The sequence below is a fragment of the Mastomys coucha genome, unplaced genomic scaffold (genome assembly GCF_008632895.1).
Source record: "Mastomys coucha isolate ucsf_1 unplaced genomic scaffold, UCSF_Mcou_1 pScaffold15, whole genome shotgun sequence".
Taxonomy (NCBI): domain Eukaryota; kingdom Metazoa; phylum Chordata; class Mammalia; order Rodentia; family Muridae; genus Mastomys; species Mastomys coucha.
Genome location: NW_022196897.1, coordinates 12,636,216 through 12,657,810, shown reverse-complemented (window position 1 = coordinate 12,657,810; position 21,595 = coordinate 12,636,216). Strand labels below are relative to the sequence as shown.

Genomic DNA, 21,595 nt, shown 5'->3' with positions numbered 1-21,595 from the left:
AAAAAAAAAAAGCTTTTTTTAGAGTCTGTAGAGGTGGGTGGATTATAATGCTCTTGTAGAGCACCCTTATCTCTTAGCACCTTAGCTCTGGTTTCTGTTGCTGTGACAAAAGACCATGACCAAAAAGCAAGTTGGGGAGGAAAAAGTTTATTTGACTTATACTTCCATATTGCTGTTCATCACCAAAGGAAGTCAGGCCAGGAACCTGGAGGCAGGAGCTTATGGAGAGGCCATGCAGGGGTGCTGCTTCCTGGCTTCCTCTCCATGGGCTGCTCAGCCTGCTTTTTTACAGAACCCAGGACCACCAGCTCAGGGATGCCATCACTCATCATGGGCAGGGTCTTCTCCCATCAATCACAAATTAAGAAAATGTCTTACATCTGGATCTCATGGAGGCTTTTTCTCAATTGAGCTTTTTTCTTTTCAGATGCCTCTAGTTTGTGTCAAGTTTGACATAAAACAAGCCAGGGCAGCACCTATGTTAGGCACCTATGTTCACAATTGCTTCTTACTTTTCTTCTTGATGGCTTCTGACTTCTGTAAGTACCAGCACTCATAAGCATGTGCGTACACATACACACATAACCATATTTTTAATTAAAAAGGCTTTTTATATATTGAGGCTAATAAGCTGTACTTAACCAGCCACTAGAGAAGCTGCCCAGTAGGACTGTAAATTCAACGTCAGCCTGAGCTACAGAATGAATGAGTTCAAAGCCAGCAAAGACTAGTGAGACCCTGTCTCAAAATAAAATTTAATTAAAAGAGGGTAGAGACTAGAGCTGTACCTTAGTGGTAGAATGCCATACATTGGCATGCCTGAAGCCCTGGAGTCAACCCCTTGGCAACATAAACTCACAGCCACATCCAGTGGTCTGAATATGCTTTGCTCATGAGAAGTGGGACTATTAGGAGGTGTGGCCCTACTGGAAGAGGTTATAGCCTTGTTAGAGGAAGTGTGTGGAGGCAGAGCTTTGAAGTTTCAAATATATGCTCAGGCCCTACCCAGTACAGATGGAACCCCATTCCTGGTACTAATTCCTGTTTAGTGTTTTATGACTGTGAAAAAACACTATGACCAAGGCAACTCTTATAAAGGCAAACATTTCATTGGAGCTGGCTTACAGTTTCAGAAGTTCAGTCCATTATCAGTGTACTGGAGATGCCAGTAATTGGATATTACCAAGAACAGTAGCAGCAGTGGAGTGGGGTCAGCTAGAGCCTAGAGTGCTACAGGGGGCAGAGCTTGAGGGGTGACGCAAGCCCTTTGGAAGAACCCAGATCATGTGAACCCCAAATAATGGAACAAGAGACTGTGAAGCTGAAGTTGCCTTGGTGACCCCAAGATTTTAGAAACATCAGAGCCAAAGGATACCTGCCGAGGAAAGCTGCTAACAAGACGTGGAACCAGCCCAAGAGAAATTGTGTTGCTGTTAACAAAGATGGACATCAGACATGGAGATGCAGAGTTTGGAGTTTGCCCAGCTTGTTTGGTCTTGCTTTGGTCTAGTATCTCCTTACTGTAATGTTTTGGAATAATAATAATGTATGTCCTGTGATGTTGGAAGTATATGATTTGCTTTTTGCTTTTGATTTTATAGATTACAATTAAGAGATTTGCATGAATCTCAGAGGAAACTTTGAACTCCTAAACATTGTTGAGTCTGTGATAAGACTAGGGATTTTTGAAGTCGGACGAAATGTATTTTGCATTATGCTATGGCTAAGGTATGGCCCTCCTAGACTTGTCTGAACAAGCCAGTGGGTTCCAGGAAGTGGAAAGTGGAGTGTGGTGGTTTAAATATGCTTGGTCCACAGGGAAGTGGCACTATTGCGAGGTGTGGCCTTGTTAGAGGAAGTGCTTTACTGTGGAGGCGGGGCCTTGAGGTCTCATATAAGTCTGGCCAGTATGATCCAGACCCTCCTCCTCACTGCCTATAGAAGACAGTCTCCTCTTGGTAGCCTTCAGACCAAGACATAGAGCTCTAAGCTCCTTCTCCAGCACCATGTCTGCCTGCATGCTGCCATGATAATGGACTGAACCTCTGAAGCTGTAAGTCAGCCCCAATCAAATTTTTCCTTTATAAAACTTGCCTTGGTCATGGTGTCAATAAAACTCTAACTAAGACACTAACTAAAACACTCTTGCTGAGTGTAGGGCTGGATGCCTTTAATACCAGCACTTGGGAGGCAGGGGGGGAGACAAAACTAGATAGCCACTTCTAGGCCATTCATTGCTACATAGTGAGACCCTATCTGGGAATTTAAACAAAAAGAAAAAAGAAAAAAGAAAGAAAGATATTAGTACTTTGTGTATTTTCTTTTTTTTTTTTTTAAGATTTATTTATTTATTATATTTAAGTACACTGTAGCTGTCTTCAGATGCACCAGAAGAGGGCATCAGATCTCATTACAGGTGGTTGTGAGACACCATGTGGTTGCTGGGATTTGAACTCATGACCTTCCAAAGAGCAGTCGGTGCTCTTCCCCACTGAGCCATCTCTCCAGCCCTGTATTTTCTTAAAAATACTTCTGCCCAACTGTTTCTGGTGGCTGTCTGCTAATTTGATTGAGAAGAGTGGGTACATGCTTCAGAAAGGTTCAAGAACATCTTGGGCTGTGGACTACACAAGCCCTGCTCACTGGTCTAGCCAGCTTTCAGGGCTATAAGCAAGCACCTCTGCTACCCCAGCTAGAGCCCAGGCTGAGCCTGTAGGGCCACTCAGAGCAAATGTTTGCCTGCTCTGGGGCTAAGGTCAGGATTATCGCATTAAATGTGCCTTCTAAACAGCAATGCTGGGAGATTGGAACCACAAACACTCCCCTCTGCGTAACACCAGTATGTAGACTCAATGTAGGAGTGACTGGAAATAGACACACGCATGCACCGCCCCCCACACTTGATCATGTGATTTATATTACTTTCAGAGAGTGTGGTAGGCTGAGTAAAAATACAGCCTAAACCTAGGGCAACCTTCCAAAACTACATTCACGGTGGCACCAAACCATGCCTTCTTCCTCTTGATCCTCCCTGGAGTGTCCTGGTGGCAAGCTCCTCAGATGGGTGGTCCCCAGCACCTAGCCTCAAACCCACCAGGCTTTGTCATGCTGTATACTCCACCACTAGCTCATCCCTAGCCCTTGAACTGTCCAACTGCTCTGGTCCCGACCACTGGGCCGGAAGTAGCTATGTCTGGTTGTACCCTGGATATGGAGGGCATGTGGCTCACAGCTGAGGCTGTAGCCACCATCTGGCTTCTTGCTCTGGCCACGTGAACAGGGTGGCTTGAAAGAGGTTGGGAGCGGCCCACTCTTCCATGCCTGCGGGCTAGGGCGGGGATACAGGCTGTTTCTCCTCACCTCAGAGCTGGCTTGGAGTTCTTCTCGGACCGTGGTCCCCTGCCTGATTCTTACCACCGCAGGAAGAAGATAAAGATAGTGCCTCTACTGCCTGTGCTGGTTGGTGGGCACGCTGGGAGATCCCTATCATATCTTCCCATGGTAGATATCCTTAAGGTGGCCCTTCTGACTGCTCTACCCTGTCCAGGCCCAGGTGTGGAGGAAGCCATGAAGCAGTGGCCTCAGGCTGGCATGTACATGGAAAGTGAGTCCCAAATGAGAAGACCCACACACAGCAGCTGCAGCAGAGGGTCGAGTTTAATGGTCACTCTAAGGGATATCGTACATTGTTCAGCGCCCAATCCTAACTCCTCTGGGTCAGGGACACAGCCAGGTGTCCTCAGACCCCAGGCTCTACAAAAGGGGGGCCTGCCCCCAAGCTCCAACTATGTACAAGAGAGCCCACCCTGCTAGACCCTGGGCAAGACTGAAGGGAGTCACGGGGACCTCACAGTTCACCAGCTACTTGACTCTCTGGCCTGGGGTGGCAGATGTAGGCCCCCCACCACAATGCTGGTGAGGTTCTTGCCTTCCCAGGCCCAGCCCTAGCTGGCCCCACCACACCCCTAAGCCACTGCACTGGGGTGTGGCTTCCAGACCAAGGCTGGGAAAAGCCGAGTTGTTCAACAGCAGCAAGGAAAATGAGTCGGCTTGAGGAGGTGGGCAACAGGTGGCAACCCAGTGCTCCCCTGACAAGAGGGAGGGTGAGGCTCTTCCCTCCTACTGCCCAGGCTACCCCTTGCCAGGATGAGGTCAAAGTAAGCCAGGGGTGACAAGAGGGGTGAAAGCAGGTTAAGTCTGGCCAGTGTGGACCGGGCCAGGCTAGGCAGCCTGACAGCTAACCCCACACTGATGGGCCACCCTGGTGCTGGTGATCAAATACAGCAGGGCTGAGAGGCTGGGGGACAGGAGGACCTGAACACACACTGGGCCGGTTGTCTACACTGTAACTAGTAGCAGAGTGCTTAACTAGTTAATTAGTAATGCTGCTTCCCTTCAAACTGTTTCAGGGGTGTAAAAAAATTGCACTTATTTCTATGAACCCCATGGAGGGGACTCCCAATGCTGCAGCCTCCAGGCGAGGCCACTGGCCATCGGCTGAGATTGTTAATCTGGACCACCAGGACCGTGACCTCTGTGGCCCACTGGTGCAGTGAGGACCAGACCCCACGAGAACCTGAGCAACATCTGAGGGTCCCTGAAGTGGCTGTGGTCAAGAGCAGGGCCACACTGTCCTGGGTGCAAGAGGCAGCCCAGCTCTAGGTTCCCAGCCCAGGGGAAATGGCCTGGTGGTGCCTGGGCATGATCCATGCTTCTCACAGGACATCATCAAAGTCCAGCAGCTTTGAGTGCTGGCGGCTCTTCCAGAGGCGGTACAGCCGGAAGTCAAAGTAGGTCTCAATCATCTGCTTCCCTGGGCAGGAGAGAGAAGTCAGGAGGCTCAGCCCTGACTAGGTGCCACAGGGTCAAACCTAAGCAGCCCTCTAATCAGGCAGGTGGGATAACTCACCTTGGGCAGAGAGCTCCAGAGGTGACTCAAAGGTAACCTTGTAAGGGGTCATGAGGGTCCTGAGGTTCTGGAATAGCTTCAGGAAAGGGAAGGCCATGAGTCTGGGGTTAAGAGCCTGACCCACCCTCCTTGTTTAGGACCCTCGGCCTGAGAGCTCTCCAGAGGAGGGCTGAAGCAGGAGGAGGTGCTAGAGAAGCAGAAGGAGGTGCCAGAGGGCTAAAGCAGAGGGAGGTGCTCGGATAAGCACACATCTGGAGTCCATACCTTCTCCCCATTAGGGTTCCCCAGAATGTAGCAGCCCATGATATGGATGACATTCGGCTCAGGGTTCACTTTGCTCATCAGGCGGCTCAACCTCTTCCAGAAGCTGGTGGGATTACAGATGGCCCCACGACTGAGCTTCCAGAAGCACGGTGGAGGGAGGGCATAGGAAGGAATGTACCAGGTCCTAGACTTCCCTCCCACAACCCAGGGCACCCTCCGCTCTCACTGGATCATGTCCTCTTCCTTCTCCACTTTGGCAAAGGTGGCCACCTTGTTCTTGAGCAAATAAAGGTGTCCAGGGCCTCCCTGAAAGAGGTCATGGTCAGGCCTCAGGGGTGCTAGAGGGAGGCTAGGATGAGGTGTCCACACGCTGGACACAAATGCAGCGCACGGACACTCCCACACTGAGTAAAATCTTGGGGCCCCTACCCATACCACACTGGCCTCTTCTGGGGAAGAAAGGAAAGGCTGCTTCTACCTGGCAGAAAATCAGCATCTTCCAGATCTTGGCCCCCTTGTGATAGATGTTCAATTTCTTCTCTATTTCCTCTGTGGACGGAAGACTGTGAGCACTGTCCTTCCCCAGGCAAGCCCACCCTTCCTGCCAGACACCAGATGAAGTGAGCGAGATACACACCCAGGATGTCCTCGAATGTTGCATGCTCATGGTCCTGAGAACAGATAGGCCACACATCAGAGCCCTTGTTGGTGCCCCTAGGGCGTTCAGGCACTGGTGGCTAGACCCCGAGGGAGAGGTGGACCCGGGATTTGTATGAATGCAGAGTTGGGAGGGATACTCACGTAGAGGATGGGAATGATGGATGGGTCATCTCTGCGGATGATGGTAGGGATGTACTCGGCCTTCGGCACCTTGGAGGAGATTAGCTGAGGGGGGACGGGGAAAGCCCTGTGAGTGAGCCCCCAACTCTCCTGTAACTCCCCCAGGAAGCAGAGGGCTGAGACGGAGGTAGAGCCTTGGAGACCCCTCCCCAAGCCAAGGACGGAGTGTGGGCATAGTGGGGAGGACTACGGGACGAGGCTGTTCCCCATCTACACCCAGGGGCAGGCCTCACCATGACCTTGGGTGGCAGGAAGCCCTCTGTGTCGCAGGCTATGGCCTCCATGCTCTTCTCTGTGTCCCAGTCCAGGTCCTCACAAGCCTCGTCCAGGGTGCAGTGTGAGCTCTGGAGGTCACTGCCTGGAGGCAGGAGAGGTCACCAGGAGAGTGGCATACCACCCATAGAGCCCAATCATGTCCTGGAGGGTCTTTGGGTAGTAGGTATGAAGGTTATAGTTGCAGTAAAACTGCAGAGCCAGGCCACTGACACCAGTGGGAAGCAGCCCCACACAGGAAGAAGAGAGACATGTGAAGCTGGGACCCAATACAAGTGTCACCTGCGGTCAAGTATGCCCTGAGAGACAGTGGGTAGGTAGCACCTTACATCAGATGCCCAGTGTCAGCACGGCTTAGCCATTAGTTAACCTTGTCCTAGAGACAGGATACCAGGTACTCCCATCTCATAGACAGGTAAACTGAGGCTCAGGGAGCAAAAGCGCAGAAGCCTAGCGGTACTGGCATGGGACCCTGACAGGGATATGGGGCCTAAGGGAACTTGTCAAGGAAGTGGGCCAGCCTGCACCTGGACACCTACTGTCTCGGGAGTCGTGGGAAGTGTCGGCTTTCATAGGGGTGGGGTCGCTCCAGGACCGGCTGAAGCTCCGTTCGCGACGCTCAGCGAACGCTGCAGTGAGTGAGAGCAAAACCCCCATTAGCCAGAGGGGGCAAGAACAGAGCAGACTCAGGCCCTAGGAAGGGGGCTGGGGTGTGCGGAGAGGCAGAAGCTGACAAGGATTGGGCCTGAGGTCACATGTAGTGGACTAAGACCAACAGTATGGTTCGTGAGGAGGCACAGAATACCAGGATCAGAGTCTGAACTTAGAGGACACAAGGGTAGAGGCTCAGGGCACAGTGTGGACTACTGTGGGCTCAGGGCAGAGCCTAAGCAGGCAGAACACTAGGTTAGGGGCTGGTCAAGTAGGGCCTAGGTGAGGTCAAACACTGTTGGGGACGAGACAGAACACTGAGACAGAGATAGAAAGGAGGACACAAGAGAGGGGGCAAGAGCTGAGGAGAAGGCAGAACAGGCCAACAGGTGGTGGTGCCTGTAGATAGGTATGTGGGGCCGGAAGAGGCTGAGGGAAGTAGACTGCCAACATGCAAAGCCCAGCTTGCTAAGAAGCCGCAGACTGCCAAGCACAGCGATACCCACTCCCCAGGACCCATCTTACTCTGGGCCTTCACCCGCCGACTGCCAACCATGCGCAGGTGTTTGCGGAAGTTCCTGAGGGAGAAAGCAAGGGGTGATGAGGGTCCATAGCAGGGTGGATGCTGGCTCCTGCCAACCTAGTCCCTGACCACGCTGAGGGTGGACACTGAACAATCTCCCCAAGGCTCATAATGAGGCCTGCCTGCTCCTGAGCCCTGCCCAGGACTCCAGAGCAGAGGCATGGTGTCTCTCCCTCCAGCTTTGTTTCTTGCTGAAGTTTCTCACAGGCATTTCATTTCCTCTGTTGCAAAGATATCCTAATATCCTCTACCTGAACCCATGCCCACAACTGGGTCTGGGGGTTTCAAAGTGTCCCTTCCTCACGAGGGAGACAGGTTCTTTTCTTCCCCCTAAATTCTGTGCCCTGCCAAAACCCATGTCCAGTTTCCCAGACACACCTCTGAGGTGGGTGGGAGTTGGAGAGGGTAGGCTGTGCTACTGGATGAACAGCTCTGGGCTTCAGGGCTACACAGACATGGATGGGCCAGCTAGCTTCAGTATGACTATCAATGTACCCTCAAAATATAGGTCCAGGGGCTGAAATGCAGCCTGGCCACATGGCCTCCTGCCTGCCACGTCCCCAGAGCAGGGCCAGGCCAGTGGTCGCCACCACCCTTCCCCCATCAGGTCTTCCAGGGCCAGGAGGGCCCTGGCCAGGCCAGTGCAGACCAGAGATAGACCCTGGTGGCGAGTGGCTGGCAGGCCCTACCTCTGGATTACAGACGCGGAATCATTCTCCCGTTTCCGACGCTTCCTCTCCGCGTAGCCCCTGAATACCCTGAGAAACCACCGCAAGTCAGCACTGCCCTTGGCTGAAGGCAGGAGGGACACAGACGTGGAGACAGAGGTGCAAGCACAGGGGCCCAGAGGGGCATCCCAGGCCCAGCTCCCAGCAGGCCCTGCTGCGGCCTAGTTGTCCACAGGAATCTGGACTAATGGGAGCTCAGCACTGCTCACTGCCCAGGCCCAGGGTCCCTGACCTGCAGAATTCTATCCAAGGGTGGGAGGTTCCCCCAGGACAATGGCCCACATCGCATGGCATACTTACGAGATGCTGAAGCCATGATGTCAAGAGGCAGCAAGAGAAAGAAGGCACCATGAGTGTGGATCTCCATCTTCCTTCCTCCTCCCAGGTCCCCTGAAGGTAGTTTTCTCCCAACAGGATGTCCACTGGACTCAAGGGCACTAGAGGCTGAGTCACTGGCCCACACTGCCAGGGGCTGAGTTTCAGCCAGGCAAGGCTGGGCTTTGGGCCTACAGAGGTTTGCCTGAGCCCTGTGCACTTTGCCATAGCAACTGGGGCTGGAGTAGGACTATTTTGATGAGGGAATCTGCTTCAAAGGCATATCCTTGGGATGAAAATCTAGTTGCTTATCAGGTAAAGAAGAGCAGACCCTGGTAACAGTCACCTGCCACAGAGAAGCAGCACGAGATTGGAGTTTGGGGTATGCATGAGGACTAGAACCCCCACCCCCACCCAAAAGCACTTAGTGATGGTGCTATCAGCTGCAACTGACCCAGCTGTACTCTGGGTCAGGTACTCTGGCAAAGATGAAGATAAAAGGCCACAATTAAGTGGGTAGTCTGAATACAGGAAATGCCCATGAGGGGATGTAAGGAAGGAAGGGGCAGGGAGAAGCAGGGGTAGGATATGGTCTGAGGGCTCCCTGCCTACTGGGGTTCAGAGCCTCAGCTTGGCCCATCCACAGACCCTGCACAGTGTGGCACATGCATCTGTTCACAAAAAAAAAAAAAACCCTGGGCTGAGCCAGAACCCAGGCAACAGTTGTCAGTACTTCCTGAGCCCTAGGAAGAGACAACCCAGCCATGGACTCTTGGCAGTGGACACTGAACTCACGCTTGCATAGTTGTGGTTGCCGTCTGGAAGCTGAAAAGGTTTTCCTTGGGGAACCAGGTACGGATGGGGACATCATCTGAAAGAAAAGAGAGGCTATGGCTGGCAGGGCAGGAGTCCTGAAGCCCGATCCCCTCTCTGTTTTGAAGAGACTCTGGGCCCAGGGTCAGGATGACTCTCAAGGAGATGATAAAAGCTGGCTCGGGGTGGGGTTCTGGGACATAACCACCCATCCATCCTCTTTGACTTGTAGAAAAAAAAAAAAAGACTCATTTTATTTATTTATTTTTTTTTTGAGAGAAGGGGAGGGAGTAGGAGAGGCTAGAGGCGGGGCTCACAGGTGGTTGTAAGCCGTCTAACGTGGTGCTAAGAACCAAACTTGGGTCCTCTTGCACTAGTAGTGAGTATTCTTAGCCCCTGAGCTATCTTTCTATCCCCTGGCTTGGGGTGTTCTCTGTTTAACTTTCCCTTTAGTGGCTCAGTAAGAGGAACATTCTCAGAGGTGTCTCTGCACTGTCACATTTTGTCCCTTCTCAGCTGCCAGCTGGCCAGATGTTCCCTCCTTTTATCTCCACAAGAGGGTAAGAGGTCCTTAGGGTGCAGGCCACCTTGCTGAGCTGTCCATTTCCCAGGGTCCCCTAGAGCTACTCTCTGCAACCCAGGCGTGGGCTGCTGGACTGTCCGGAGGCGGGCGCTGGGTGGGGAAGGACAGTCAATAGCACAGTGCTCCTCAGGGTATCCCAGCCCTCCCTTCCAGCTCGACATCAATAATCTCAGGGCGGAAACAACCTCTCCTCCCTTGTAGCTTCTGAAGACGGCCTGATCTTACATTAAGCCACGTTTTCTATGTCTTCAAGATCCTCCCAGGCCCTCTCCTCCAGGAAGTATCCTTGATAAACTGTGGTTGGTTTGTTTGCCATCTGAGAGAGGCCACAGTTCACAGGATTTGGGCGAGGAGGTGGACTCAGATTGAAGGGATTTCATCCCGATTGCTACCATATCAGGGTACCCAGCTTTACAGTGTTTTGCTGCTGCTAGAGGCCAGCAGGTACCCCCAAACCTGCCCAGGCCCAAAGGCAAGGCCCCTCACCAGACACTCCATCAACACTATACATCCTTTCCAGCTTCTTGTGGCGGCCAGAAGCCTCAGGTAAAGGTGGCTGCTCCAGCCCAAATGCCCGAGGGGAGGGACCAGGGACCAGCTGGGCACATCCTGGGCACTCTTTGGAGCCCTGGCGGCTTCCTGCCCAGCTTTGGCAGGGCCTGCTGATGTCCTCACGGCTGCTGCCTGGGCTGGCACGCAGGGGCTGGCTGTGGTGGTGAGGGTGCCGCTCCCGCTGCCTCCTCCCTTTTACCACTGCTAGCTCAATGGCTTCAGCTTCAGAGCCAGGTAGCAGGGCTGGCTCTCTAGAGATGGTGTACACACGGGGCTGGGGGCCCTCTGTAGCTGGCTTCCCGCTGACTGCCTCATCTGAGATGCTGCCCTCATAGCGGCCATTGGAGACGAGGGAGAGGCGGCGCTTGTTCTGGGGTGCAGGCTGCATCTCTGGGGACCCGTCGTGGCCAGAGTAGGCGTCAGCCAGCAGGTGGTCTAAGGGAAAGGCATCAGGTGACCCTTCAGTCTGATGGTCTACCCTCCCGGTCCTCTGGCACACGAACCCACACCCAACAAGCACCAAGCTCAATGAGGGGGCTGGGACTACTAGAAAAGGTTCTGCCAGGTGGCCTGTTTCCCTGCTTATCTGGGCCTGCAGCCCTTGTAAGAGTGAAGATGGGGGCAGGCAGGCCTTACTACCTGTGCATAAGCATCAGAAGTAAGAACAGACAGGCTGATATCCCCCCAAGAGCTTGCAGATACACCCATTTGCCTGGTGCCAACTTCTCCCCTCCCCCCACCAGCTGGCCCCCAGACAGTGGTGCCAGCCCTGGGGGTGCCAAGAGGCCTGTTGCCATGCCAACAACCCAGGCTGGGAGGGCGCCATGGAGATGGGTGATTGGAGCTCCTCCTAGGGTTCTGGGCCCTGGAGGGCAAGGGATGTGAGGAAGACAAGCCGGCAAGGTACTTGGGCTGGCTCACACTCCACTGGCCCTGGCCCTGGCCCTGGCCTAGGGCAGAGGGCTCACCCAGCACAGCCTTTTGTTTCCAGTGCCCCTACCTGCACCGTTGCGGTTCTCAGGGTGACTCTGGGACAGGTACTCTCCAAACGCTCGGGCTGCTCTGCAGGGTAGGCAGAAGGGACACGGTCAGTACATGCTGGCTACCAACCTTCCACGCTGGCAAGACCCTCCCTACCATACCTACCCCCACCTAGGCCCTCCACATCAACGAGAGAAGACGTGGGCTCTTTCCACCCACCAGAGAGCCAGGGCATCCTGGTCACAGACCTCCAACTGCTTTCTGTCCAGTCTGCCCAACCTGTGGGCGTCAGGTTTTAAGGCCCAAGGCCCACTCCAGTAGGAACAGGAAAACCGCAGGGCACTGGAGCAGCAGCACACACCACAGAGGGTAGCCAGCAGCAGTAGCCGGTCAGCCCGGCGCACTCACCTTACTTTGGCCGCAACCGAGGACATGGCCTCGCTCCTCAGCGCCCTCCTCCTGGAGGCGGCGGCACCCATAGTCACGGTGCCCGCGCATCCCCCGGTTTTCAGAGCGCGTCCCGCGCCCGCCGCCTCTGCCGGGGGAGCCGTACCGCGCCTGAGGTCGCGCTAGGTCTCGGCCTCAGGGTCAGGGTCACACTTAGGCCCGGGCCCCGCATGGCCGCACCCAGCGCCCAGCACCTCCAGCCACTGTAGGAGAGAGCGGCTGGACCCGGGGGCGGTGCTCCGCCTCCTGACGCCAAGCCCGAGTTGGCACCACCCCCATGATGACAGATATGGGCGTGGCTAAGAGGCGGCTCCTCCCGGAGGCTTTCTTCCTGGGGGCTTAAAAATGATGCCCTTCGACTTAGGCAATCCTTGGTTTGGGGGGGAACCCTAGTTTCCTCTAGACCGGGAGCATCCTACCTGCCTACCCTAGAGTTGCTGCTGGTTGCAGGCACCAGCAAAAGGGTCCTGAAAAAACATGAGACCACCTCACTGACCTTCCCGACCTCAGATCCACCTGGCCCCTGCAACCTTTACACCAGAGTAAAATAGCAACACAATCAGACTGACGTTTATTAATATACCAATCCCACATTCCCATGCCTCACAGAGGCTTCGGTGCTCCTCAGGATTGCTGTGGGGATACAAGGGGTGGCAGGGAAGAGAAAAGGTCCATGACTCCAATAACACAGCCCATGCCCCTGGAAGAAACCAGATGGATATGAAATCCAGTTTGATCTTGTCAGGCAACTGAAGTAGCCTCTAGGGAGTGGGCGCAGCCTCAGTCTAGGAGTGAGAGACCCAGGTGCTTTATTGTATTAATCCGGTCAGGAAGGGTGTTACAGTCTTGGCTCTTGGTCCTCTTGAGTAGGGAGCCAAGGGAAGGAGTCCTGGGACTGTTCTGGGGAAGTCAAGCTGGGGAGCCCTTGTGACATCGAAGGCTCGTACTCCTGGAAGCAAATCATACATGGTCAAGATATGCAAAGTGGGGGCTTGCCTGACCCCAGGCTTCATCACCTGGCATGGAAAAACGTAGCTAGCCCAGGGACAGGCCCTGTTTGGGGACCTCAGACCTCAGAGTGGGCACAGGCAAGGCAGGGTCTAGCACCTCACCGAGTCAGAGTCCAGCTCAATCCCAGTGCTCTGGAAGTCAGCGTACGTTTCCTTGGGGATGACTGGCAGCTCCTCCTCATATTCTGTTTGATAGTCAGACTCATCTAGAGCAGAAGAAAGGACTACACTGGTCCTCTCTCCAAGGACAGTGGCTGTGCCCAGCGAGGCTAAAAGTGGAGCAGAACATGGCCATCCCCAGCCCCACTGTAACAGTTCCCATAGACAGCCATCCAGTCCCAGGGCTGCCAGAGGACACTGCACAGACCCAGCAACACATCGCATTTGCTTTTGTTCATCTCACTCTACAATGTGTCCTGTGTGGTTTTCACAAAAACATGGAGTAAGTTGGCCCTCCTTACCTACTCCCTAACCACGCATGGGGGTCAGGTCAGTGTTAGGTAAGGAGACCAGCACAAACTCAGCTCAGTGCTGGGGCTCTCACCCTGGGAAGACTCCAGAGCATCTTTCAAGTTCTTCTTTAAGGTGGAACATGCAGCAGGGAATTCTGCAGAATATGCTGCTCTGTTACAAGATTGTGTGGGGGGGGGGAATTGCAGGGCTGTATATCAGAGCCATGTTGTTGGATGTGGCCCTCAGGCCTCCTATAAGCTCTGCCAGTAGGCTCCCCTTAAGGTCTGTGGTGTGGTTAGGATGCTGTTTGGAGTGATGAGGGAGAAGCCCAAGTGGCCTAGGAGGCAGGCAGTCCCATGTTGTGGGAACTCTCAAGCTAGACAGATGGGCTCTGGGTCTTGACACGATGGAGAAGCAGTCCTGAGCTTCTTGGCCAGTAGAGCTCAAGAGCTGGTGACTTCTTCAAGGGCAAGAGTGAGGGTCTAAGTGTAGTGGAGTCCTACCACCTCTTTCCTGTCCCACTTCCCAGACACCTAACTCACCATCCACTGCAGCCACCTTGGCTGGCTCAATCCGTGACACAATCTCAGCAAGGTCCGTGAAGGAGGAATTGGGGCAGGTGAACACCTGGTGAAAGGCACAAAGCACAGCACATCACCTGTCTCAGGCAGAGTGGATGCAGGGGGTGCTGCTGCTGCTGCTGCTGCAGAGGACCCCTACCCTGCCCAACCTGACCCTCCTGCCTTCTCACCCCACAGTCCTTCCTCTTGCTTGTCCCCTGCTGGTCCTGCAACATCTTCTCTAGGACACCGCTCCGAACCCAGATGTCAAACACTGTCCGCCCATGTTGATACCCAACTTCCTGTGTACATAGGAGGTCCCATGAGGGACTTGAGGAAGCCCATCCCGGTGCTCTCAGAAGAGAGGCTGGAGAGGAAACTACCATCAGAACTGATGGTCCTCTTCTCTTAGCCAGCTGGTGATACTCACACAGATCTCATCAAACTTGCCGAAGTCCAGGGTGCGGTAACTGTCGATGGGAGGCCTCAGGTACTCACAGTAGTCACTGTTCTTCACCATCTCCAGCTGCCGTACGCAGCACACATAGGCCAGTCGAGTCTGAATCTCCGCCATGTTCAACACCTGCCAAGAATGCCTGAGCCTCCTACCCTGGACTTCCCTCCTCAACCCTCTTGGCCCAGGAACATGATGGGCTCTGAGCCAGAGTCCCAAAGGTGTGACCTTAGTAAGCCATGAAACCCCATTTCAGTCTTGTCCCAGAGTTAGTCCCAAGGTCTGGGAAGCAGTACAAACAAGTGGCCCAGATCTGCTGGACTCTGAACTTGGGAGATGCTTCTACATCCCTATTGGCAGGGATGGCTCAAGGAGGGTGGGAGATGAGCTCCACTGAGGCCATCTAGTCCATTTGGTACCAAATCTACCTTGACTTTTGTAGCCAAGGGGTTCCAGCGCTTCCAAAGCAGCCACCATCCAGACAAGGCATCACCATAGTTGGTGAGGTCCGTCTCATCCCGGCTGCCAACATCGATGGCAATCACAACCTTTGCCCCCATGGATCTTGCCACATCCGCTACAGAGAGAAAGGGAGCCTGGTTACCACCCAGGTCAAGAATGTAGAACCAGGGTACAGGCAGCATTCCCGAGAAATGGGAGAGACACATGAGAGGCACCAAGAGGACTTTTATTTCTCTTGAGGGAACCCTCTCTAGTATTCTTCCTGGGCCTATGGAGGCAGGAGATCAAATGTCTCAGCTTGTGTGTAACCATGTGCACAGAACTGTGTTGGAGCTCTTCTAAGCATGTAGCCAACAGGTAGTCGATGTAGCCTTACTCACGGCACACGTGGCACCTGCAGGCTCTTAGTTTCCAACTGTGGACACAGATGGAAATCAATTGCCCCTGGTTTGTCTCCTTGGCCTTTGTTCTATTACTGCTGTGCTAACAGGCAGCACCATATGCTAGGAGCATGCTGTGCGCATGCGCATGCATGGGCACACGCGCATGTGTTCTCTAGCAGCTGATGCCAACCTGACATTTTCTCTTGGCATACTCCAAGAAAAACGTGTACCACCCCAGCCTTCCTGGTGTGGAGGCGGTTGTGGCAGACAGCCACAGGGCAGAATGACCAAAGAACTATGTACCAGCATGGGGGCACTCCTGCGTCCTCTGCAGTACCTGGGAGGTTGTTGATGTAACCACCATCCATCAGCAGGTGTCCATCCTTGGGGTCACAGAGTGGGGGCATATAGCCCGACAAGGACATGCTTGCACGGACATACCTCCACAGGGAGCCTAGAGCATTAAAGAGATCTAGTGGGAAAGGGGCCAGCCAGGAAGGAGCCTTTCTCTGCCCTCTGTAGCCCTTTGTCCTGCACTGGAGAATCAGAGCTTTAGCCCTATCAGTGTGAAAGCCCATAGGTCTAACCTTCAGGGAGAACACTAAGCCTGACAGACCACCACCAGACCTGTTACCCTCAAAGGACTTGGCCTTGAAAACAGATGGCATTGAAGTATTTCTCTGTGGTCCTCAGAAATCCTGCTTTTTCTAAGTGAAGACCCCCTATGCCTGAGTATACCCCTCCTTCTGCTCCGCTCCTCTCCCAGAGGCTCCTTACCCACCGGATAGCCTTGTTCCTGAGGCCCTAATTTACCGAGTGCTTCTGTGGCAGAGACATCCTCTACCTACCTTATCCAAATGTGCCTGTGTCTCTTGCTTGTTTTAAGATCCTCAGTGCCTTCAACAATCTCATGGGACTACCTGTCCATGTTCCCACACTGGCCTAAGATCCTACAGCTGCCAACCCTGTGGTGCTTTTGGTTGAAGAAGGCTCTCACCATCTGTGTGAACCCGCATGGCAGAGGCTGTGATGTCGGTGGTGATGGCAAAGTAGGGGAGCCACAGATCCTGTGGGGAAGACAGGGATCAGAAGACACCTCCTCTCACATTGTTCCCTGTCCATCTAGGGACAAATGAACATGGAGATAGCGAGACGGTACCAAGGCCACTGAGAGCCAATGCAAGCCAGGTAGGTATGCTAGGGACACACCTCAATCTGCCGGTCTTTGAAGATGTTGCTGATGCTGCTGTTGAACCCAGTGCCAGAGAACATAGATGTGATAGGGTAGGTCAGGTCCAGTATAGTCTTTACCATCGATGTCATATCCTAGGGACATAGGAGACCTTTACTGAGGAAATCATACTCTGGCCTGTGGAACCTTACTAAAGCAGGTACAGGCACAGCACATGCTTTCTGCCTCTGAACACGGGGTGCGAAAAGAACCCACAAGTCCAACTGCCTATCAGGAGCTCACTCCCTATGGGGCGGAGCCTTAGTACAGGCAAAAAGGGCAGCAGAAGTTCCCAGGACTTTGAAGCCATGATGCAGCATCACATAGCTCATTGCTTCCTGACCTTTTCTCACCCAGCCAGACCTTGAGATCCTTGGGGGTTCCAGCAGACCTTTATGCTACATACAGTAGAGGGAGGACGAGATGGTCAGAGCCATCAGCTCAAGGAAGGTTAACACAGGAACAGCCCAGAGTCCACAGCATAGAAGCTCTGTGAGGACCTTTCCATAAGACAAGTGAGTGGGGCAGTGATGGCACATGCCTTTAATCCCAGCACTTGGGAGGCAGAGGCAGGCAAATTTCCGAGTTCGAGGCCAGCCTGGTCTACAGAGTGAGTTCTAAGACAGCTAGGGCTATACAGAGAAACTCTGTCTCAGAAAAAAAAAAAAAAGACGAGTGAGTGACAGCTTGAGACAGCCTGCACCAGGGAAGCTGCTAGACAAATGGCCCCCATGTCATCCACCTCTTCAGCATGGCTGCGGTGCATATGACCACAGCTCTATCTCTGTTACGTCCAGCAGGAGCCTCCTGCAGGGTGGCTACCTTGGCAGGGTACCGCAGCTTAGTTCACCCTCAGGATGGTAGGAGGACCAGCCCAAAGCTCCCTGACTCTTCACACTGCTACTGTAGATGACCAGGAGGTGGGAAGGGAGAACACTTTCACAGATCCTGGGCTGGGCTTCCCAGCCTAGAACTACATCTAAGCTGTTCCGTAACAACTGAACACATTTGCCTATGGTCACTGATCCTAGAGACCACCCCAGTGATTGCTGACATCACTAAGGACAGGCTACGTCACCAGGCTCTCTTTTATTTATTTCTCCGATGGCCACTCATTCCATGGGAGAAGTATTTCTGGACAGAGCCTCAGGTGTTGTCCTTCCCTTTGTCAGTGCAGCAAATAGCCCATTCCTCAGCTTCTGCATGAAGGTTGACCAACTTTCTTTTCTTTGAAAAAGGAGAGCACAAAGTCTTTTGATCCCACGCATGGATTCAGCAGGGCTCCATTTGTTCCACAGAAGCAGCCCAGCCTCTTGAGAAGGCTATGAGCTGCCTGCTGGCAGCAGGGAGCTAAAGGAGCCTGTTCTGTTTCCTCTGGTTCTGTTTGATGCTTCGATTCTGATTCTGGTGTCCACTTATGACAAGGCTGGACTAACAGGAGAGAAGGTCTGCTTCCTGTGCAGCCTGGAGCCCACAGTCAGCCCCTCCCTAGTTTGACTTACAACAAGGCCATACTCCCTTTTCTTAAATCTGCTAGGGCTAGGGACCAGGCAATAAGGAATGCCCCTGAAGCATGCTGGAATGATCCATACGAACCAACCTGAAGCTGGATACCCGCCTTGCCTTTGCCTCAGACGCCTAAGGCATGGCTGGGGGGGTGGAGGGGTTGGGGGAGGGGTGGAATGTGATCAAAATATATTGTATATTCTCAAAGAACTAATAAAAGGGTAAAAAAGACATGAAGTTGGAAAGAGGGAATGTTGGGAGATTATGGGGTTGGGAGGGTAACTGGAAGATATATATGATCCTACTTTATTATACATGCATACAAAATTCTCAAGAAAAATAAATTTTCAAAAAGAAATCTGAGGCCTGTACTGACTGGTTCCTGATCTTAAATGACTCTCGCTTGTCCTCCTGCCCACTGTAGGTCCTGATGCAGTTGTGCCTCATTTCCAGAGACTAAAGGGACCACTAGCTCCCTGTTCAGTGAGATGTTGATCTCATGTTGACCTCCATGTTGTCACTAGGTAAATCTCTATTAGTTAAGACTATAGCACAGCTGGGCAGTGGTGGCACATGACTTTAATCCCAGCACTTGGGAGACAGAGGCAGGTGGATTTCTGAGTTTGAGGCCAGCCTGGTCTACAGAGTGAGTTCTAGGATAGCCAGGGCTATACAGAGAAACCCTACCTCGAAAAACAAAAACAAACAAAAAAAAGACTAGCACAAACCAGACCAGCTCTCTTTACCTGCCTTAGGGCCACACCCCCCACTTTCCTCAGGTCACCTTCTGCTACCTGTTCTGGCCATCTCTCACCATTTGCCCAATCTTTTACCGTTTTCTGCTCTCCCTTTGCCACACAGCAACACTCTGACCTACATGCCTGTCTGCTTGAAAGTCAAGCCTTTCTGAGGGTAGGGGTCACCTGCTTACCTCTGCCCACTGCTTGGCCCGGATCCGGATCTGGCTGTAGCTCCGCTCCTCAGCAAACAGAGCACCCATGAAAGCCCCAATGGATGTCCCTCCGATTATGTCCACGGGGATGCCAAACTCTGCTAGTGCCCTGAGGATACCTACCTGGGCACACCCTCTTCACCAATAAGAACAGAGAAAGAAAATAAGCACCACAGCCAGGCCAGCCCTCGAGCTATATGCCCTAGGAAGGCCTGAGAGGCAGCTGCCCATCATCTGACCACTCTTCCCTCCTCAGAACCCAGAGTTTGCATGACCACAGACAATGGGGCAAAGAGATGAAAGGCTGAGAAAGAAGTCTTGATATAATTTAGATTCCCTCTCTCTGGAGGTACCCAGGTGTCTGTAGGGCCCAGATGGGAAGGCAGGCTTTACTAAGGAGAGCCAGGGTGGCTTTTTCTATGCAGTGCTGATTCCACCAGAGCACCAGAGTCTGGGAAAATGAACAGGTTTTTTTTTAGCTTACTGTGGTTAGGAAAAGTGGGAATGAGAAAACCTAGAAAAAAAACAGAGCCCATGTGGGTACTGGGAATTGAACTAGGGTCCTCTGGAAGAGCAGCCAATGCTTTTAACCATTGAGCCTTCTCTGCAGCCCACAGCCTGGTTTACATAGTAAGTTCCAGGAACAGAGAGAGCGTGTTTCCTTCAAAACAAAAACAAAAACAAAACAAAAAAACCAGACCAAACCAAACAAAACCCATTGTTGAGAAATGGGCGTAGTGGCACATGCCTTTAATCCTAGTACTTGGCAGGCAGAAGCAGATGGATCTCTGTGAGCGGGAAGCCAGACTAGTCTACACAGAGAGTTCCAGGCCAGTCATACTGAGACCCTTTCTCAAAAAAAGAAACAACAACAAACTCCAAACAAACAAATAACAAAAAACGAGAGTTGAAGAAATTAAGGCAAGATTGATAACCAACATAGAGTGGGAAACTATACACGGGATCAGGTAGAGATTATAGACATGAAATGCATAACTGCAATGCAGAAACCAACAAGCGAGTGCAACAGCAGAGCAGACACAGCCCAAGAAAGAGAAGGCAAACTCTCTTATGCCAGCATAACATGAATATTACTGTCCTGAAATCGCAGCAGCGGTGACATCTGACCTGACACTCTCATACAGCGGGGCCTCCCCACCTTACACTTTTTTTCCTTGACTGCCCTTTCAAAGCCCACACTTTAGCTCTGGAACTCACTCTGTACACCAGGCTGGCCTCGAACTCAGAAATCCACCTGCCTCTGCCTCCCAGGTGCTGGGATTAAAGGCGTGTGCCACCATTGACCAGCTGTTGACACTTTCTAATATCTGCTCTTGTCTATTTTCTAAGCCTTGTCTATAGCCTGTGCTGGCCTCAAACTCACAATCCTCCTCTTCCTCAATGTTGAGAATTTACTAAATAAAAAATAAACTCACAAGCTGCCTCCGGTTTACTGGCAGCAATTTATCAAGTAGTCCTGATTTCCCTTGATAGCTGGCTGTCCCATGCTCTTTCATACCAGTCTTAATTACTAATTAACTCTCATAACACACATTGAACATGAGTGCGTGTGTCTGAGTGTATATGTGTGCAACTGTGTATGTTTTGGGTGTCTGCGTATGTGTGTGTCTGTGTATGTCTGTGTGTGTTTATGTGTGCCTGTGTTTGTGTTCATGTGTGTGTCTGTGTGTGTTTGTATATGTGTGTGTCTGTGTTTGTTTGTATATGTGTGTCTGTGTTTGTTTGTGTGTCTGTGTCTGTATGTGTCTGTGTGTGGCCCTGTGTCTGTGTGTGTGTGCCTGTGTATATGTGTGTGTATATGTGTATCTGTATGTGTATGTCTGTGTGTGTGTGTGTATATCTGTGTCTGTGTATGGGCCTGTGTCTGCGTGTGTGTGTGTGTCTGAGTGTGTATATGTATATCTGTATGTGTATGTCTGTGTGTATCTGTGTGTGTATGTCTGTGTGTGTATATGTGTAATCTGTATGTGTATGTCTGTATGTATGTATGTCTGTGTGTATGTGTGTGCCCATGCGTGTGTATGTGTGTGTATTACAGAATAGCTACAAAAGGACTGAAAAGACTTTACTGGAAGTAGAGTCAATAAAGATACAAAAGATCTGTGCAGGTGGCTAGTAGTAAGGTATTAACTACATATTTACTGAGCTGCTAGGGGCCTGGAGAGCAGCAGCATTGAGAGGAGTGCAGCTTAGCATGCTTGGCAAACTCCATACTAAAAGACCCTGTCTCAAAAATCAAGGGAGATGGTACCTGATACTTGAGGAATGACACCTGAAGTTGTCCTCTGGGACCACTGCCACAACAGACACACACACAGAGAGACAAACAGACAGACAGACAGACAGAGGCAGAAACACACAGAGAAGAAGAGATACAGAGATGGAGCGAGATAGAGACAGAGAGTGATGTAAAAATTAGTGCCTTCATTCAAAGCTGCCACTGAAAGAAAACCAGAGACTGAAGGACAACACTGACATAAATACACCTGGAAAGACTCTCAGGAAGAACAAAAAAAAGACTTTTCTCAACTCAAGAATAAGAGACAATCTATTTAAGTGGTGGTGGTGCATGCCTTTAATCCCAGCACTTGGGAGGCAGAGGCAGGCGGATTTCTGAGTTTGAG

At 52.1% G+C, this 21,595-nt stretch overlaps 2 protein-coding genes across 7 annotated transcripts in view; both read right to left on the bottom strand.

The window, feature by feature from the left end:
• Window positions 1-3,639: 3,639 nt before the first annotated feature.
• On the bottom strand, window positions 3,640-12,201 carry Nsmf (NMDA receptor synaptonuclear signaling and neuronal migration factor). Of its 6 annotated transcripts, none has more exons than XM_031369285.1 (16): window positions 11,901-12,201; window positions 11,512-11,573; window positions 10,446-10,946; window positions 9,359-9,434; window positions 8,549-8,554; window positions 8,210-8,278; window positions 7,463-7,515; window positions 6,826-6,915; window positions 6,247-6,371; window positions 5,975-6,058; window positions 5,811-5,844; window positions 5,652-5,722; window positions 5,400-5,479; window positions 5,174-5,276; window positions 4,910-4,985; window positions 3,640-4,813 (listed from the first exon to the last, which is right to left on the bottom strand). In XM_031369285.1, the coding sequence occupies exons 1-16, from the start codon at window positions 11,969-11,971 to the stop codon at window positions 4,716-4,718; spliced, it is 1,599 nt and encodes a 532-aa protein (XP_031225145.1). In that variant the 5' UTR covers window positions 11,972-12,201; the 3' UTR covers window positions 3,640-4,715. The 6 variants fall into 6 exon arrangements, with proteins under 6 accessions (XP_031225145.1, XP_031225147.1, XP_031225148.1 ...); XM_031369287.1 differs by having other exon boundaries at window positions 3,640-4,808; XM_031369288.1 differs by having other exon boundaries at window positions 3,640-4,805.
• Window positions 12,202-12,487: 286 nt separating this feature from the next.
• Pnpla7 (patatin like phospholipase domain containing 7) overlaps window positions 12,488-21,595 on the bottom strand; it is a 73,100-nt gene continuing 63,992 nt past the window's right edge. Inside the window, exons 26-35 of the mRNA XM_031369282.1 lie at window positions 18,930-19,086; window positions 16,471-16,587; window positions 16,259-16,328; window positions 15,599-15,715; window positions 14,845-14,993; window positions 14,393-14,545; window positions 14,154-14,264; window positions 13,945-14,029; window positions 13,052-13,155; window positions 12,488-12,888 (exon numbers count right to left, since the gene is read on the bottom strand). Of these exons, the coding sequence (XP_031225142.1) occupies window positions 12,778-12,888; window positions 13,052-13,155; window positions 13,945-14,029; window positions 14,154-14,264; window positions 14,393-14,545; window positions 14,845-14,993; window positions 15,599-15,715; window positions 16,259-16,328; window positions 16,471-16,587; window positions 18,930-19,086 (1,174 nt within the window). The 3' untranslated portion in view covers window positions 12,488-12,777. The remainder of the gene's footprint in view (window positions 12,889-13,051; window positions 13,156-13,944; window positions 14,030-14,153; window positions 14,265-14,392; window positions 14,546-14,844; window positions 14,994-15,598; window positions 15,716-16,258; window positions 16,329-16,470; window positions 16,588-18,929; window positions 19,087-21,595) is intronic.

What these genes read in the sequence shown, in the direction of transcription:
- Nsmf (XM_031369285.1), bottom strand. Translation starts at nt 11,971, where the DNA reads ATGGGTGCCGCCGCCTCCAGGAGGAGGGCGCTGAGGAGCGAGGCCATG. An exon ending in TTCCCACGACTCCCGAGACA is followed by an intron (nt 6,372 to 6,825) that starts GTAGGTGTCCAG and finishes TCCTGCCTCCAG; the next exon opens with GCAGTGACCTCCAGAGCTCA. An exon ending in AGATGCTGATTTTCTGCCAG is followed by an intron (nt 5,480 to 5,651) that starts GTAGAAGCAGCC and finishes GACCTCTTTCAG; the next exon opens with GGAGGCCCTGGACACCTTTA.